Below are 18,479 nucleotides of genomic sequence, written 5' to 3' on the forward strand. Positions count from 1 at the left end.
CTTCCAGGGACACCCCACGAATACGGCTCAGAAGCCAGTCTGACTGCATGAACGTTATCCATGACTAGGGTCGTGGCACGGCCAGGATCTGACGCTGTCGTCTGGGATCACACTCCCCAGCAGTGCAGTAGGAGCCCTGTAGGGAAACCACCCCTTCCCTTCCTGTTGGAGGTCACACACATTCCGGTCAAATGTACATCTGTGTAGTTAGAATAAAGATTTATTTTCTGCACTTGGTTCTCTTGCGTTTTCTAAATGTTCTCCAGTTAACGTGTATTGTAGTCAAGGAAGATGTCATTACAAAATCAGTGATTTCATGGAACCCTTCCTCACTGGTGCAACCAGAGTGGAAAACAGTATGTTGATCAGCCAAATACATTAAATGTAGAATTACCACACGACCCAGCAATTCTGCTTCTGGGTATACAAAGAACTAGAAGCAGGGACTTGAACCTATTTGTATTTGTACGCTAATGCTCACAGTGATGTTATTCACAACTGAGCCCCAAATGAATAAATAAAATGTGGTGCATACCAGGAATGAAATATTATTCAGCCTATTATTCAGAAAGTTAATTCTGACATGTTACAACAAGGAAAAACCTTGAAGGCATTGAGGTAGGCAACATACAAGACACAAAAGGAGAACTACTGTAGGATCCCACTTACATTAGGTGCATAGCCAAATTCACAGAAAGTACGACGGTGGTTGTCAGGGGCTCAGGGGAAAGGGTTAGTGTTGCATGTTGAATGGCTATAGAGTTTGGGAAGATAAAAAAGTTCTGGGAATGGATGGTGGGACAACAATGTGAATGTATTTAATGCCACCGGACACTTAATAATGGTCAAGATGGTTTTCTGTTGTATTTTACAACTTTTAAAAAGAGGGAAAAAAGAATGAAGGAAGAAGGAAAGAAAAGGGAAGCAGCTGTATGGGGGGATACTCCGTGGGTCCACTGTGATGAGGGGTGGGGTGAGAAGTCCGGTACTCTACTGTCTACAAATAGAGTTCTCACGCCTTAACAGTCTAAAAGGCACAGCACCATATGGGTGCCTGCCCACCTCTCTGACCTTGTCTCTGGCCACCTTTAGCACAGCATGCTTATTGCCAGGCATACCGGTCTAGTTACCTGCAGTTCTCGAATACATCACTTACATGTTTCTGTGCTTCTTACAAGCTGTTCCTTTTTCCTGGAATACCCCTACTATCCCATCCTGCCAGCCTGGGAGACTCCTGCCCATTCTCTACCAACCAGCTCCAGTGGCGCTCTCAGAGTTCTAGTTCTAGAGTTCCCTGTAAGGCCTCCTTTGTATCTCATACAAAGGGCCTCTTATGCACATCACGCTGTGCTGGAATTTTCTTTACACATTTGTCTCCTGTTTTTCTTTCATGGATTCACAGCCCTTGGAGCACATCCGTTCTCAATACAGTTGGCTAAATTCTGGGATTGTAATCCTTTACCAAAGATTTTTTGACAAGTGTTCTTGATGAAGATGGGTGATTTATAAACTTTTACAACTAGGGGAAATCCCCAGCTGACCTTAAGGTCGGAAAGCACGTAGTCAACAAAAAGGCCAAAGGGGCTCTTGGCCAAGGTGAATATGAAAGAATGAGGTTAACCTGTAAGCCGGTCAGGGAGGTGTACATATTTAGTAATGCTCAGAACTTCTCCTTTTTATAGGTAGCTTAGGCCTTGAGAGATAAAATGACTTGTCCAAGGTCACCCAAAGTAGAAGTGGGGCTGAGAACACAGCTCTGACTTCCGATTCTACCTTTTCTATACCAGGTGGCCCTTTGCTCCACTTCTGACCTCATCAGGAGTCAGAGCTCTGACCTCTTCGAGTGCGGTTTGTTAAACCAGCAGAGACCTTTGGACAAAGTGAAGGCAGATGGAATTACCTGGTAAGGTCCTAAATTTCTGCCTTGTGGGCAGATTTCTGGTGGAGGAGTCCCAGGGCTACCCCGGGTTCTGGATGGCAGTCCTACAGGAAGCCCCTGCCCCAAGACCACTCTGCAAGGGACAGGGACTGAGCAATCCACTCTGATGCACGTGCTTTAAATTATAGTCTTTGAACTGATGTTTACAGAAGCTCGCAATCAGTTGGTTCTGATTTTACAGAGGTTCAGAACCTCCCCACCAAACTTCCACAATTCAGAACCCTCTTACTCCACTGAAAACATCCTCCACAACCTTCCAGCCTCAGCGAGAGTGGGGGTGCTTACTTTCTCATCCACATGACCAGCAAGGCCTCTCGGACCCACCCTCCAAAGCATCCCTCAAATGACAGGAGAGCGAACACACCTCTAGGGGCTGGGAAGGCACCTCCTGTCAGCACAAAGTATTTTTGAGGCATCTAGTTTTGTCTTAAAATAGATGTGAATTTTACATTCTCCTCAATGATGGTATAGTTTTTCTTTCCATGATGGTGTATTTTAATAAAACATTTCCTTCCCTCTGAGTAAAACTGATGCTCTGTGCTGTGCCTCTGCTGGGACTTCCACGCCCTTGGCAGACCGCCCTGGTGGCCAGTGCAGTCTTCCACAACGCTCCTGTGTGTTGGCATTTACAGGCACCTTCAATTTATTATCTTATGTAATTTTCAAGCTCACCCTGCAAGATGGAGGCTGGCTTTCCCATTTTAGAGATGTGAAGACCCAAAGCTCCAGAGGTAAAATGATTTGCCTGATTTGGTGGCAGGCCTGATATATTTAACCCTTGTGCAACTTCCCTCTCATTTAAGGGGGGGGGGGAGGAAAGGCCACGCTCCCAATTTCCCTTTTGTCTTAATGACATTTTAAGGCCCCAGTTTTTTTGGACAAGGCAGCTATAGTCCCCACCACGCTTACCCTCCATTTCCCTCTTCTGTGGCACACACTGTGGCCCACAGAAGCTCAGGGGCCCCTGAGACGCAGAGCTGGAGGCATGGAGAGGCCCTCTTCTCCCAACAAACTGTAATAACCTGCTGATTCCCACACAGCCTAAGGGCTTTGCGTGTCAAAGATCCCTTCCCCCAGAATCTATTTTAAGGAAGGCATTTGGTGTTTTGTTTTATGATTGAGCTGCCCAGAAAAATGGACTGAGGCTCCAGAAACTGCCACGGAGTGAGGAACTCCGTAAGGAAGGACTGCTTCACTCCCTGGGGCCCCCCAATGCCAGTCCCCTCTCTTCAGGGTGGGGAGGACAACAGCACATGAAGCTTTTATTCCGGCCTTGGGAAATGTACCCCAAAGACCCCAGGGAGACCTGTACGGTGGGTGGGGCTGGAGGTCTGGAATCAGGCAAACCTAGCTTGAAATCCTGGTTCTGTGAGGAAGTCAGTTAACACCTCTGGGCCATGGCTTCCTCATCTACACCCACCTGTGCAGGTTGTTACACCAGAGGATTAGTGTTAAGCATTTAGCTCATGTCTAGGAGACCAGAATTCCTCTAAATGGTGGAGTCCTGGCAAATTCATTACCCCGGAGGGATATCTATGGAGTCAGGTTGCTGGGAGTACGGCTGAAGTCCAGATATGCTCTGGATCCCAGCCTGCAGCAGATCACGAGGCTGCTCGGCCAGAGTCCACTGCAGAGGTGCACTCTTGTAAAACCACTTATATCTCTGGGCCTCAGTCTTTTCATCTTTAAAATGGAAGGTGAAGAGTTCATCAAAGCTGCTCTGAAGAGCTGCTTGGAATTCCCCGTCATCTGTCCCAGGCAGGGAGGCCTTCAGAGTGTGGCAGCCAGGACACCAATGGGGAGGAGGCACAGAGGGTAGAGGAGCCTTTGCAAAGAATGGGCTCCTCCTTTCCCACAGGATGGGCCCAGCAGAGGCTGGGAGGCACCGAAGCCACAACATCTGCATCTTCTGCTTTCTAGACAAGGACTCCAAGGCCCAGGGCCACTAGGTAAGGGGCTGGGGGACATCTGCTGAGTTTGTGCACAATCCAGCTAAGACTTAGGTCTCCAAGACAGGGTTGGCGAATAACTTGTAGTTTTAGAAAACATGGCACTTAGGTCTGGTTTGAATTTGCTCACTGACCTCTCTTCTCTGGAGAACCAAAGTTAGCTTATGTTTTAGGAGGAAACCTTACAGTTGTTAGTTCCTGCAATTCCACTTCATGATTTAGTGCTAGTGCTGCAGGAGGGGCTTTGGGGGTTGAGGGGAGCCTGGCAAGGGTCGGTCACTGTGCTCAGGCCTGTGGGGGTTGCAGGGGGTGGTAACAAAGGAGGACCCGGGTGTCTGGTCCTGTGGCAGCAGCTGCCCTGGGAGGGGAAAGGGGTGTTGGGGAGGGGTGGGGTGAGGCCTTTGGGAACAGGACACGGGAGGCTCACCAGCCTATGTGGCCTCGGCCTCAGGGTGGACAAGGTGCATCCAGGTAGCAGCGGAGAACCCACGAGAGGCTCAACTAGCATCATTGATGGGAGTCCGGGAGCCACCGAGCAGTCTCTCGTGCTCACCCTCTTCTGCCGGGGGCCGGCCCCTGGCCAGGCGGGTGAGCAGTGGGCGGTGCAGCCCATTGTAGAGGGCGGTGCCTGTCAGCAGGATGAGGAAGCCCAGGATCTGCAGAGGGTGGAAGGCCTCCCAGCCCAGCGCCAGGCTCAGCGCCCAAATGACAATGGTACGCAGGCTGTCCAGCACCATGCGGGTCGTGGCGCTCAGTTCCTTGGTGACGCTGATGCCCGCGAAGTTGAAGAAGGCGATGCTGCTGATGTTGCCCAGCAGCGCCAGGGCGATGAGCGGTTGTCGGCCCACCTGGCAGAAGGCGTCCAGCGCGTCCTCCAGCGTCCCTCGGGGGCTTCCACTGAAGGAGCCGGCAGGGATATAGTACATGGGCACCAGCAGCAGGGAGAGGATCACGAAGCCAAAGAGGCCTGTGGGAGTGGAAGAAGCATGCTGCACCTTCTGTTCGGCCCCCAAGCCCCCACCCCCCCACTGGCAGCTCAGCCTGCCCAGCAGGGGCTCCACTGATCTCCCTCCCAGCCAGCGCCTCCGTCCTGGGGCACCTCACGCCAGCTCCTCCCTGTTGGGCCCTGGAGCTACCTGTTCATCTGGAACTCACGGTGGCCTACTGAGGGGGCTCCAGCTGCCCTGCTCCACTATAATCATATTTTATAATCGGAGCAAGGATAAAAACTACATTTTATATAATGACCTGTATACGTATGCACAGGCACATACACACATGCACACCTTCATAATACAGTGGCTATCTTTACAATGTTCTCTGGCACTTTTAAATTCCATTGTATTCATTTACAAAAGAATGGCAGCTGTGATGGCGACGCTGCTCTCACAAGCGTGGAGAAACATGGTTTTCTAATCCAGGGTCGCTGGTCTGTGACCAGGAGTGGACTAGAATGTAAATCAATGCACTGCTTCATTAAGAAAGTCTTGCTAGGGAAAAAAAGAGTGGATGCAAACAATGTGCTTGATGACATAGTGGATCGAGATGATTAACGCTGTGCCAGAAGCCCGTGGCGCGCACACGGCTCCCTGATTGATCCACAGGCCATGCTTGGCTAGTGCTGCTCTAATCTGCCTGCTGGTTTCATATTTTTAAATGGGTAGTTAAAGGTTTGGTAGTTACCTTAAAGGCTTGGGTAGTTACCTTCCTGCTCACAAACTTGTGGTGGTTCCTCCCTGTCTGTCATTGACAATCTAAATCCGTTTGACATTCAAGGTTCTCCATAAGACCCTGACCTATTCAATTCCTGATCATTGTCCCAACGTCAAATCTGTAAGTCACCCAACTACTCCTTACTGGTTTCGATACTCATGGCCAGCTCCCTACATCCGTTCCTTCCTTCCCACTCTTGTTGCAGCTCGAACATACCTTCCCTCTCCTGAAGACCCTCAGACGTGCTTGGCAAGTGAAGCAACCCTTGAGCATAAGTGGTCTGAGCTCAAACGCACCATCTGGTCCTTCCTTGCTGGCCAACTCCTCTAGAGTGGGGTGCTCATTCCCTTCATCCTCTACCTCATCCCCCCCAGCTCCTGGGTCAGAGTCTCTGTCAGCACACAGGTGAAGGGATGAGCCCCTCCCCCTCTCCCTATGGGTGAGGGCACCTTGCCCTGCATTCCTACTTGTGCATCTCCTCCACATGCTAGCATTGTGTGGGTGCCCTCGCAGCAGTACCTTGCTCCCCAGCCCCTGTGCTCACATACCCTCAGTGCCAACTGCCCGCAGTGGGTGAACATTATGCCTGTAGACGAACTTCTCCTCGAGCACCATCTGGATGGAGACAATGATCTGGGCCATGATGATCAGCAGGTCCCCTGGGGGGAAATGAGAACCATGGTGAGATTGGGCCGCATGGGGTGGGGGTGGGGGGAAGGGATGGAGCACGGCCACAGAGCTGTTGGCAGGGTGGTGGGCTCCATGCTGGAGTAGATGGCTCCTACAGGGACATGGTCACCCCGAGCCCCTGACTTTTGTAGGGCACCACATGGTTCACGAGACAGTCATGACAGCCCCATGCCTGGTCTCCTGGCTCCTGGGGGGTGGGGCAGGCCAGCAGAGCAAGCACTATTACCACCCTGGGCCAAGCCTCCAGAAGATCCAGGGGCCCACCTGGGCCTGTGACTGGAACAACAGGGTTATAAGCATGTCTTCTGAGGTGCACAAGACTTTGCGATAGACATTTCTGGTTTAGTCCATCCTCAGGACCAGAGAGATCCTGTCATTATAGAACAGGCTGCCAGGCTTCCTTTCTGGGACAGTGGGGATGATGCCAAGCTGGGTACATAGTAGACACTCAACAGATACTCATTCCCTCCCTCTCCCAGATCCAGGAGTATGTGTACCCAGCAGTATGTGTGTGTTTCTTATGGCACAAACGTCCCTCCTCTGACCTCCCGCTCCTTAACTATCCCTTTCTCATGGTGTGTGTGCCTTTCTGTGCTCTATTTGGCACCTCGAGAGCAGATGTATGCCCAAGTCCACTGGTCTCCCATACTCCCTCACCCAGGGCCTGGCATAGAGAAGAGCTTGCAGAAGTCTGCTGACTGTGCTGGGTTCCCTGACTGACTGAGGACAGGAGAGGACGGGCAGCCCCTGCGTCCCCAGCCCTCATTGCACCTGTGATCACTTCGCTGAGTTTGTGCTGATCATCATGCTTGCTCAGAAGGTCGGCCAGGCCCACAACCACCAGCCCTGCGATGGTGGCAAGGATGCCCAGCCACTGGCTCAGTGCCAGCCTCCGCCCCAGGAAGGCCACTGAGAACAGGCCTGTGAATATGATCACTGCTCCCCGCAGCATCTGGAAGCTGGAGGCACTCGTCATGTTCAGGGCTAGGAGAGAAGAGACACACGATGTTAGCTGCTGAGGGCCAAGGCTATCTATTCACTGAGGTGCCCTCATGGCTGAAGACCAGCCTTGCACATAGTATGTGCTCAGTAAATCTTGTGTGTGTGTGTACACGTGTACGTCTGGGAGGGGGGCAGGGGTGAGGTGAGCCAGGGGAGGGGTGAGGTGCGCCGGGGCAGGGGTGGCTGTTTCACTAGTGCCCCTGTGGGGCCCTTCTCAGCGTGGCCTGGCTACTTACCCACATACATGATGCTGGTCCCCGTCATGTCGCACAGGGCAGGGGGCAGGAAAAGAAGGGGATTGAAGGGCTGCTGGGGATCCATGCTGGCGTCTGGGTGCCTTGCCGCTCGGCACCGAAGCAGGTAGAAGGCAGCCAGGCAGGAGAACTCTCCCACGAACATGCCCACTGCCTGCAGGGACAGAACCCTAGAAGTTTACAGCTGGTAGGAGAATCACCTTTGATGAAATCTTAACACAGCCTTTCTTCAGAGGGAAGCTTACCTGTAACTTGACACATAAACCAGACAAAAGCAGAGCTGCTGTGTGTGGAAGACCAGAGACTACCTCCTAGGTAAGGCCTAAACACCAGAAACATGTGGACAGAAACACTATAAAACCGCATAAAGCCTGGTCTGAAAACCAACGATCTAGGCCAATCTGTGGTCAAGTTCCAGATGGAGAAACGGAGGTCCAGAGAGGCTCAAGAACTGACTTCAGGTCACAGAGCAAGTGGCTGGGAGGGCAGGGGCTGAAATATAGGCCTCTGCTTCCCAGTCTGGCAAGAAATTGCCTTCCATTTACCTTGTCTGCCCTATCCCAGTGGAGTCTGGGCTTCCCATGGATGCAGAGCAGGTTTTGTTACTGGGGTTGATGTTTTCATCATCCCCAGGGCTGGCCTTACAGCGTCAGGGCGTGGCTGCCCACCGGGACTGCCATAGCCCTCCCAGAGAGGGCTGTGCCCTCTGCCCTCTTCCGTGGGCTCTCACACCCTGGTCTCTGTTCTGGTGAGGGAGGGAGGGAAGTGGACAGTTCTTCCCGGTTCTTCCTGAGAGCTGGGAAAGGCTCTGCCCCAGGTCAGGAAGCAGCAGGGTCTGGAGGGGGACACCTGACCCTGGGGGCAGCAGGAGGTGGGGGTGGGATAGGGCAGATACCTGGAGGAAGGGATGCTGGAAGCTGTGCTCCTTGCTTCCTCCACAGCCCTGCGCCACGAAGTTGTCTGCCCACCTGCAGTGGAGAGAGAAGTCAAACCTTTGGCAGTGTGCAAGCTCTGCAGCCCCGGACCCTGTGTCTGAGGACATTGCTCCTCTCAATGCCAAGAGGCCACACTTAAGGGACTTGGACAAGTGTGAGACTCCCTTGCCAAGGGGCCCATTTCTGCAGCACAAAGCCTTCATCTGGGATTGAGGACAGAAAGTGGGGACCTAGATGCCTTTAGCAGAAACGTAGCATTTCTTCACATTGTGAATGTGGCCCCATAGGACCTGTGACTTTGCCACACACACAAGTCACTGCTACTGTTATCAGCGCAGACACCAGGAAGTGGCATTTACACTCGTCGCCTCTACAAAATTACAGTAATTAGACCTGCTGCTAATAATTTTTTTGTTAAGAAGCATATACACATGCGTTACGGCATCACAAATTGGCTTTTTCAGTGTTTTGATAACTTTATTTTGACATAAGTGGCTTTTTCTGTAATCTGATCCCTTAATCACACATTTAAAAACAATATTCTAGGTTTTTACCAGACCGTCAAATGGACCCATAGCACAAAAAATATCAGAAGTCTGTGGTTTACAAGGGCCTTTGGGCCCTTGGGAAATGACTGGCTGACAAAGATCACCCGGTCACCTTCATAGAACCTGAAAGGTTTGGAGGGTCTTTCTAGCACTGACTGTAAAGCAGGTGGCAAGTCCATGGCACTAGTGGAGTGGCCTCCCCGCCAGCACCCTGGCAGATGGCATAACAGTATGGGATGCTTCCCCAGCAACCTGACACAAGCCCAGAATTCTTCATGGCATAGTGCCCTGGGCAGCTACCACCAATCCTCCTGCACTGTCTGCCACCCATGAACTAAAAGCTCCTGCTCCCCAAATTTCATGTTTGCTGGGCTTTGTTGGGTTCCTGGGGTCTGGTCTAATCTCTTTTATTTAAAAGTCCTTTATTTATTTTTTTAAAAATATTTTATTTATTTATTCAAGAGAGACACAGGCAGAGGGAGAAGTAGGCTCCATGCAGGGAGCCCAACGTCCTGGGTCCCCAGGATCATACCCTGGGCCGAAGGTGGTGCCAAACCACTGAGCCACCTGGGCCACCCCTAAAAGTCCTTTAGAGGGGCACCTGGGTGGCTCAGTGGTTGAGTATCTGCCTTTGGCTCAGGTCCTGATCCTGGGGTCCCGGGATCGAGTCCTGCATCGGGCTCCTCAGAGGGAGCCTGCTTGTTCTGCCTTTCTCTGTGTCTCTCATGAATAAATATGTAAGATCTTAAAGAAAAAAAAAAGTCCTTTAGATATTTGGAGATTCCCCCCCCCCCTTTTTTTTTAAAGATTTTATTTATTCATGTTGTGTTGAGTCAAGGCAGACCCAGGGCAGTATCTTGTGGGCCTTGGGGCCCTTCCTTCTGCAGCACCCCATGCATAGGTGGTAGCTGTGTCTAAAATACAAGACTCAGGACTTCTTTTTATTTTTTAACTTATTCATGGAGAGAGAGAGAGAGAGAGAGAGAGAGAGAGTGAGTCAGGGGCAGAGACACAGGCAGAGGGAGAAGCAGGCTCCATGCAGGGAGCCTGACATGGGACTCGATCCTGGGTCTCCAGGATCACACCCTGGGCTGCAGGCGGCGCTAAACTGCTGCGCCACCAGGGCTGCCCAGGACTTCTTTTTCTTAAATGACTTTCCTTGCAAAGTCTGTCAAGAGCAGCCACATGGTAGTACCCAGCCCTACTCTGTTGGCTCATTTCTGCAATAAGCCTGAGGTTTCAAAAGGCAAGTGGAAGCCTTTTATTTCCTGTGCCCCGCACAGTGATGCAAGCCTGGGACACTGGTTGGGGCCTACGTTTGACAAAGATCCTGGCCAGCCCTGGCTTCTCCGTGGCCTGAGTTTGGGGAGGGGAACAGGGAGCTCTCTGCCACAGCCCGGGCATGGGCATAACGCCTGGACACTGGCAGCAGGAAGGGCAGGCTGAATGGCGAGAGAATTCCTCATCAGCCATGGGGAGGGGGTGGGGGGAGACCACTTCTACTCACTGATCTGAACATACCCCGGGGCCAGTGAACAAAACAGGTCTATGGCAAATTTAGTTCACAGTGAGTGAGCTCACAGCCGGAGACCTCACCCACTCCAAAGATGCCAAGAAGGGCAGTTAGGAGGGCTTGTGGTTCTAGAGAATGGTGAGAATCAAAGGAGAGTTGAAGGGTGGGGAGGTCTCATGGGTCAGGGGACCAGGCTGTAACCAGTCCCAGTACCAATGGGGCAAAGAAAGCCCGCCCTACAGAAACCACCTGCTCTCTGGGGTCTCATTTCTGTCCAATCTGCTGCAAGTTCTGGCTCTTGGATCCCCAGGCTGGACAGGGATGCAGGTGAGGGCCACAGACCAGTGGTATCTGCTCTCCAACTCAGGCTTGCTTTTGCAGAAAGAACACTTTGGGAGGGCCTGGGTGAGGCAACTGAGTGTAACAGAGGAGCATCAAGGAAGAGTAAAGAGGTCATGCCTTACCAGAGTGCAGAGCCAACTGCCCCAGAGCAAGTCAGAGATGGAAATTCCGGGAGCTGGAGCCAGGGCTCTTCCAGGAGGAAAGAGGGAGGGCCTGCCAAGCCCATTAAGGTCAACTAGAAGCTTAGGGCGAGGGCATGTGTGGAAGCCCCTTCCTCATCATGGCACTATAGCCAGAGTACATGGCAGGCTCCAGTAGACGCCCAGATCTAATGGTTGAGCCGTCTCCTGGAACTTCCCCTGGGCTACTCCCCACACAGCTTACAGTAACGATAACTCACATCGGATCACCGTGTGTGTTCTAGAGTCATTATCACTTGAGAGGGTGGAAGCCCAGCATCCAGCAATTTCTCTATCTCTGGATCGCCAGCTCCTGGCATACCGAAGCTCAAACATTTTTTTGTTGAATAAGTGGGATTTCCAGACTCCACCTTGCATATAGGCAAGTACTAGAGTTCAGACAATGTCTGCATGAAGCAAGGTGCCACCTGCTGGTGGGACCAGCTGGGCTTGTCCCCAGGAGTGGGCCCCACGTGCAGAGCTGGCCCTAAGGCTGATTGATGCTGCACTCCCTCTCCTGCCGCTAGGGCCTTCTCTGCTTTCACCAAGGTGTGGGTATGCCTCAACAAGTTGGGGCTGGCTGTGTTCCCAGCCTGGGAAATGGAGTCTTTTTGTATCTGGATACCTGGGGCAGGCTTGCAGTCCAAAGGATTGGGTGTCAGCAGGCCCAGCCTTCCTTTAGGCAGGGAGGAGTTCAGGCCTGCAGAGATTTGGGGCTGGAGTCAGGCTAAGAATACTGGTCTTGAAATAGGCTTCAGCTCATTGCATAGGCACAAATAGACCCCAGATAGCATGGAACAAGAGCCAAAATCCAGCCTCAGTTGACTGGTTGATGACAGGCTCCTAAGGTGGGACAGCTGTTTGCAAAAATACTTCACTACATGTTTTTATAAACGCACACTTCACTGCATACTGACTTCATGCCAGGCCTGTGCTGGGCACTTCATGTTCTTCATTTTACATATGGGGACTTGATGGCTTGGGGCAGAGGAGGGGAGAGGATGGGGTTCAGATTCCTATAGTTAACAACGGGCATGTCTAGGGCCCAATCCATCTGCTCAAATTTACATTCAGAAAAGGCAGCAGGATACAAGGAAAGCTCATGACTTTTACGTCTCACAGGTTGGACAAGTTAATAGTTTTATCTATAAAATGAGGATAATAATGCCAACACTGATGAACCATCAAAAGTAATAAATAATATAAGATACAGAAGAGCTGGTGCATGGCAGGTAGTCAGTGAAAGTCTTTTCCTCCCCCTTCTCCCTCCTTCCCCTCTATGAAGCAGGAGTCTCTCCCCTTGTTTTGGGTCAATATGGCCTAGCTCTGCTCCAGCCTGAAAGCTTCTGGGAGTGCATCCATGCTATGGGCTGAAGCAGAGGTGGCTGGAGGGCCACAGAGCCACAGAATGCTGACACAGAAGAAACTCAACCATCATCTCAGAAAGCTCCTTATTTGACAGACAAAAAGCCAAAGGACACAGGGCTCATCTGGTGCCGAGAAGGGCTAGTCCCCAGGGGTCTCTACGTCCAGTTCCATGCCCCTTCTTCAACACCTGAATTTCTCCCATCACTTTCTTATTCCAAATTCTTCCCATTCCCTTGGCTGCGTTGGAGAGGGGCCAGGTCTGCAGATGGGCCTTCCCTTCTTTCTAGATACTGTTTTCTAAAGAAAAGCCATGGTCTTATGGGCAGAAGGAGGCCTGTGGGGACCCATGAGGGTCAGGCCGATGCTACATCAAGAGATGCTTTCTGCTGGCAGAGACCAGTTTATGACTTTTTTATTAAATTAAAAAAATTTTTTTAAGTAATCTCTGCACCTAATGCAAGGCTTGAACTCACAATCCTGAGATCAAGAGTTGCACGCTCTACTGACTGAGCCAGGAGACCAGCTTCTTCGAGAAGGGGCTTTGGCAGGCTGGGGGTGAGCTCCCCTCGCTGGGGGTAAGTCACTCTGGCCCCGCCAAACTCAAAGCTCAGCATTCGGAGTGGCACGTGCGGCCACGTGAGAGGGGAAAGGGTGTGGATGGACAGAGGAAGTGGCTGATGTGGCTGCCTCAGAGTGACAGCTGCATGTCCAGTTCCCTGCAGAATCTCTGCTACTTCCTCTGGCGCCCCAGGCTTATCAAGCCCAGTGAATCAGCTTCTTTCGCCTGCCTGGGATCTTCAGGAAGGCTGCAGGGTGGCTCCACTCTTTGGGTGTCACAGCAGTTGGTGATAAAGGATCACGAGGCCTGTCCTCAAAGTCTTACCAAGTCTTCCTCAGTAGATCCTACCTTGTGTCTGGGTAGAAGGAAGGGAAGTCACGGCCATTTTACAGATGAACCTGAGGCTTCGAGAGGCCCAGTGACTCATCTACTCCCATAGCTTCCAAGCCTTGTACTCTTTTCACTCTACATACTACCTCCTGGTTTAAGGCTTTCTGTGGCTGGTGCAGGAACCCCTGTGAAGCAATCACCCCCTGCCAGCTCATGGAACCTAAGGGTGGGGGCAGCCACCAAGGCAAAAGTTAGAGCTGACACAGGAAGGAGAGGGACAGTCCTCCTCTACTAGAGGCCCAGAGGTCCCAGGCCTCCTGCTACTTTCCTGGCAGTGTCCCCACATCAGGGGCCAGACCGTTGGAGAAGTCACCCCCTGGCCCTGCTCTGGTGGCATGGGCTTCACAGCCTGCAGCGTTTAGAAGGGCATCAGAGCCACACTTGGTGAGCATCTGCTTGACCCTGGCTCTTTATGTGCAGAACCCCAGGAGAATGGGGCTCTCAAATGGGCAGGACCCCAAACAGGCACTAGTTCAGGCAGACTGCCTGCCCTAAGCAGTGCCAGGGGGCGGGGGGGCGGGGAGAGGAAGATGTTTGATATGCAGGAGATGTATTAGAATCATAAGTAGGTCCTGGCAAGGGGTGAGAAAGCAGCCACTGAAAGGAGAAACAGCCCCTTCACTGTGAAGGGCCCTTTGCCAACTCCTAGAGCCAGGACCAAAGGGCCAGCCTGCCAGGTGGCTTTCTCCTCTGAGTATGTGATGGACCCTTGCCCCCATCCCAGCAAGGACAGGTCTGTCTCCTGCAGCCTACCTGAACCTGCTGAGCAGGCACAGTGGCCGCCTCCAGGGGAGAGCTGCCCTGTGGTCCCAGCACAGCAGGTAGCACGTGCTCACCCACTTCCTCCTCCACCAAGTTTCTTCCCTCGACCTGGGGATGGAAACACATTCCTTTTACAGGCTGGGGAACTGAAAGAGGCTACTGGAGAGGCTAAATGAGAACCTGAACGGCACCCTGACTCCAGTGGGAAAATAAGTAGGATGACAGCGGGATCTTTTGGGCCAGGACAGAGCTTTGCTGCCCAGCCCCAGAGGGAGGGCACTCTGGTGAGATCCCCAGGGAAGCGGGATTTTGGGTACTGCCAATGTAAAAGGATCGGACTAAAATGCTGAGACCTAGGTTCTGGTCCTCACTTTGACACCAGCCAGCTGGTCACAAGAAGAAACTTCTAATGGATCCTTAAGTATAAATTGTGGGGATTAGGATGGGTGACTTCTATATTTCTAACAGCTTTAAATGCCCCCCAAAATGACTAGAGGAGCCCTAGCTCATATCATATTGATGGTTAAGAGCCTGGATTCTCGAGCCAGATTACTTTGGCTCACATATAGACTCTGCCACTTAATGGCTGAGTTGAAATCAGGCAGGCAATTCCATCTCTCCATACCTCGGTTTCCTGATCGAGGACAAGGAGTTTATCTCCCTCATAGGCTGGTTATGAGAGTTCATTAAACTAACACACAAAAGGTGGCCGCAGCAGGGGCAGGCACTGGTTATGGCAGCTGCTTAGCATATGCTGTGGTCATGTCTTAGTTTGTTGGTCCCTGCCAGAAACTGCAGGTCAGGGTGTGACTTCAAATCGATAATTCCTACCAGAATGTACACAGCCGCTGTCTCATGTTTTCTCTCCGAGGGCATCCTTCTCATAGTCTGGCTGAGAGGATCCTGCTGTTGAGGATCCAATTCTGGGGCCCACCTGAGATAGGGAGGCTCCCAAGAGGCCCCACATCAGACAACCTGGCAGTGGACGGGGCCCACATGGGGATCTCCTTCCTGCTTCTCAGGTGGCCTCTGAGGACAAGGCCTCCTGGGGCCCTGGATTCCCCTGGCCTCCTCCCTGACAAAGGAGGAGATGAGTCAGCACAGCTGACCCCAGTGACAACTGACAATCTTGACTCTCCGTGGGGACAGAAGCCCTGGCCGACCTACAGCCACTTTCTAAGCACTTGACTGAGGCCTTGGCTGGTATGACAGATGGACAGACAGATGACTTGTTCTGTTGCATTCAGATCCTGAGATGGGAGCTCTTGTGTTGAATCTCCTTTATAGTTAACGGCTCAGCAAAAGCAGTGACCTTTAGGAGGCCACAGGGCTCAGGAGACCAGCTCAAGATAGCTCAAGGCAGAACCCAACTAGAGACAGGGGGCGGGGGGGGGGGGGGTGGTGTCCACCCAGAGCTCCACTTCCTGTGAAGGAGAACACTGTGGTTGTCAAGTGTGTATGTTCTGTCCCCTTCACCTTTGATTTTAAGCATCTTAAATCTTCTCTTGGTTACTTCAAACCTGAGTCCAGTCAGTGCTTCAAACCCTGCAGGTACCTTACACATGTTTGATGAATTGAACAGGATACCTCTCTCCCAGACCTCTCCTCTGGAGCATGTGATCAAACACCTTAAGGAAGAATAAGACATGACTAGTCCCCCGCTCCCCAGGGGGCCTGGAGCACAGCCCAGAGGGTGACTGTGACTCCCCCTTGCTGTGGAGCCTGGCAGGGCCCAGCGAGAAGTTAGGTCTGGCTGGGAGAGGGCCATTATCAACTCTTCTCCATATGCATCTTGGAATCGGTTCAGAGAAAGGTCAGGATCTGGGTACTGGGGGTTCTGAGATGGTAAACAGAGAGGGCAGAGCAAAAGACAAAGCACTGCCAAGCCAAGGGGCTGCCTCCTGGTCTCCTGTACATTACACAGAGGAGACGATGCTCAACCCCTCAGCCTCATGACAGCCCGGGGTCCTCAATCCCCAAGCTCCTGGGGCCTGTCTTCATAGTCCCACAAAACACCTCACTGTCATGCATCAGAGTTGAGCTGCTCACCTGCCCTCCCTGTCTGGATTAATGAGGCTTCTGTTCTCCCAGGCAGAAATCCTGGAGGGGTCACTGTCTCTTGATCCTGTGGGTCAGGCCTTATAGCTTTATTCTGCACCTGGTCTCTCCCACCTGTCTGGTCCTTTCCTGCCTCACTGCCCCACCTGCTATGCAGTAGCAGCTTTGCAATAGTCTTCCCTGCACTAAACTACTCTTCAACCTGACCACCAGGTTCATCATAACCATTCTCAAAACCATGCTCAAAAGCTCTTCTTTGATTGTGGGATAAAATCTGGCCTGGGCATTTGGTGCTGGTTACAATACACTTCGATGTGGACTTGCTGTCCCCTGTCTCCACCAAAGTCCACATGTAGAAATCCCACCAAAACGTCAAGGCCCAGCTGTGACCTCTCCTCCACGAGGAGCCCATGGGGGTGGGGGTAGCCCCTTCTCTATCCACAGCCTTCCCCGCTCACCGGTTCCTCGGCCTGCATGGCTTCTATTGTAGCAAGCGTGTGCACAAGTGCGGGACTGCCCCTTCACCCCACCCCTGCCCACAGCCCCTGGAGGGCCCGGGCTCCAACGCCAGCGTTGGAAGGGGCCGGAGAGGAACTGCTCCAACCCTCCCGTCTAAAGATGAGGAAACTGAGGCGTGGAGACGTGAGGTGACTCGCTGGGATCAAGCACATGGCCATTAAAGCCCGGGCTCGGGTCCTCCGGCCAGGGACGCGGCCATGGTCCGTATTTCCTCGGGCCTCGCGCCCCTTGGGGGCCCCAAGACCGCGTGAACCGACCAGAGAAACCGGGCGAGCCGGTGAAGCCGGGACAGGAGAGCCGAGGAGGGGTAGGGCGAGGAAGGTGCGCGGGGTCACCGACGCCCTCGCGGGCCGCGGCAGGTCCGGCTGAGCCCCCTCCCCTCCCGGCCGGGCCCGGACTCACTTGGCCGAGAGCGTGTTGATGGAGCCGGTGACGAGCATGAGCCCGGCCAGGAACAGCTGGTACTTGGTCCAGGCCATGGCGGCGGATGAGGGGAGCGGGAAACTGCAGGGATCCCCGCGACCTCGACCTCCGCGCTGGCTCCGGGCGGCAGCTCCAGACCCCGTCACCTGGGGGGTCTCGGGAGCGAGCGCTTCCGGGCCGGGCGTCACGTGACGCGCGCCGGCCCCGCCCCGCGCCGTGGCCCCGCCCCCCGGGAGCGCGCCGGGCACCCGAGCGGCGTCTGGGCACGGGCCGATCCCGCGCGCTGGCCCCCGCCCGGGTCTTCCCGTCTGTGAAAGCGGCTGATGGGGAGGTGCCGCGAGCGTGCATCGTGGATGTCGGAGCGTTCTGTAGACTGTCTAAAGAGATCCAGCCGGATGATGTCAGAGAGAACCACAAAGTGGAAACGTCCCCACGGGAAATCTCTTTTGCCCAGGGAACCCCCGGGGAGGCCTGGAACGTGTCCCTGGATGAGCTGCTCACGTCTTCCGGAAAAGTGCAGGAATCTAGTTCCAGCTCCCCGGGAGATCATTTTATAGCTGAAGAAACTAAACTGAGGGAAGCCAACTGATTTGCTTGTGATTATGCTAGTGAGTGATACAGTGGGGTTTTGCATGGAGGCTCTCCATTCTCCCCCAGATCGGTACCTATGGCACAGGCCCCTCACCGGTGCTCCTTCGTGGATTCCCGGCATGCTGCCCTGAGGCATCCATGGTAGAAAGACCTACTCTTCTTCGCTGAAGATTTATGGCTTCTAAAACCCTCGTTCTCAGCTTCCCAGCTGTCCTCTATCCTCCTCCCCGGGCCTGTAGTCTGCATCCCAGGCCCTGTCACACCACGACGTGCTGGAGTGCAAAGCCTTGGAGCAACTACTTCAGACCCAGTGGACACATTTTCCCCATTACTGCAGATCTTGTTACTACTTGAGGTGCAGATATAGGACCTGCTTGCCAACTCCTCCTTCTCACCCTAAGACTGCTTTGAACTTGTGAAAATTACCAGCGTTGAATCAGAAAAACTGAAGGGATCTGACCTGACAGAGGTCCCTTGCAGGAAGACCTGACAGAGAAGGTGCACATGTGGGATCCTGGACAAAATGTAGAAGGTTACTAGGGGAAAGGCTTGTCTTGAGGAGGGAGCGCCAGTGGGATGGCACAGAGGCATCAGCAAGCGTAGGGTGTGTCTGGAACCCACATACCTTCCAGGAACTTTTTCTTCCTTCACTGGAGCCTGCTCTCTTCAATCAGTGGGAGAGATGAGGATACAGACAAAGTTTCTTCTAAGCTTCTTGTCCTCGATAGTGTAACTAGTTTCATAT

The 18,479-nt window shown here is 52.9% G+C and overlaps 1 protein-coding gene and 1 long non-coding RNA gene across 4 annotated transcripts; one reads left to right on the forward strand and one right to left on the reverse strand.

The window, feature by feature from the left end:
- Window positions 1–202: 202 nt before the first annotated feature.
- On the reverse strand, window positions 203–17,342 carry SLC35F6 (solute carrier family 35 member F6). Of its 2 annotated transcripts, XM_077843800.1 has the most exons (7): window positions 17,123–17,342; window positions 14,135–14,251; window positions 8,443–8,515; window positions 7,530–7,701; window positions 7,063–7,275; window positions 6,150–6,260; window positions 203–4,855 (listed from the first exon to the last, which is right to left on the reverse strand). In XM_077843800.1, the coding sequence occupies exons 1-7, from the start codon at window positions 17,197–17,199 to the stop codon at window positions 4,386–4,388; spliced, it is 1,233 nt and encodes a 410-aa protein (XP_077699926.1). In that variant the 5' UTR covers window positions 17,200–17,342; the 3' UTR covers window positions 203–4,385. The 2 variants fall into 2 exon arrangements, with proteins under 2 accessions (XP_077699926.1, XP_077699927.1); XM_077843801.1 differs by lacking the exon at window positions 14,135–14,251 and having other exon boundaries at window positions 17,123–17,339.
- On the forward strand, window positions 1,138–5,777 carry LOC144281080 (uncharacterized). Of its 2 annotated transcripts, none has more exons than XR_013349531.1 (5): window positions 1,138–1,596; window positions 1,788–1,903; window positions 2,121–2,670; window positions 3,798–3,888; window positions 4,340–5,777. It is a non-coding gene; the product is annotated as an uncharacterized LOC144281080 (long non-coding RNA). The 2 variants fall into 2 exon arrangements; XR_013349530.1 differs by having other exon boundaries at window positions 1,239–1,596; window positions 2,607–2,670; window positions 4,340–5,772.
- Window positions 17,343–18,479: the final 1,137 nt, after the last annotated feature.

This window comes from Canis aureus, chromosome 12 (genome assembly GCF_053574225.1).
Source record: "Canis aureus isolate CA01 chromosome 12, VMU_Caureus_v.1.0, whole genome shotgun sequence".
NCBI classification, from domain to species: domain Eukaryota; kingdom Metazoa; phylum Chordata; class Mammalia; order Carnivora; family Canidae; genus Canis; species Canis aureus.

Bases quoted from the DNA above. Each gene is read 5' to 3' on its own strand.
- SLC35F6 (XM_077843800.1), bottom strand. From the start codon at position 17,199: ATGGCCTGGACCAAGTACCAGCTGTTCCTGGCCGGGCTCATGCTCGTC. The intron at 7,702-8,442 runs GTATCTGCCCTA...CTGTCCCTGCAG, and splicing joins TCCAGCATCCCTTCCTCCAG to GCAGTGGGCATGTTCGTGGG. The intron at 6,261-7,062 runs GTGCAATGAGGG...ATTTCCCCCCAG, and splicing joins ACTCAGCGAAGTGATCACAG to GGGACCTGCTGATCATCATG.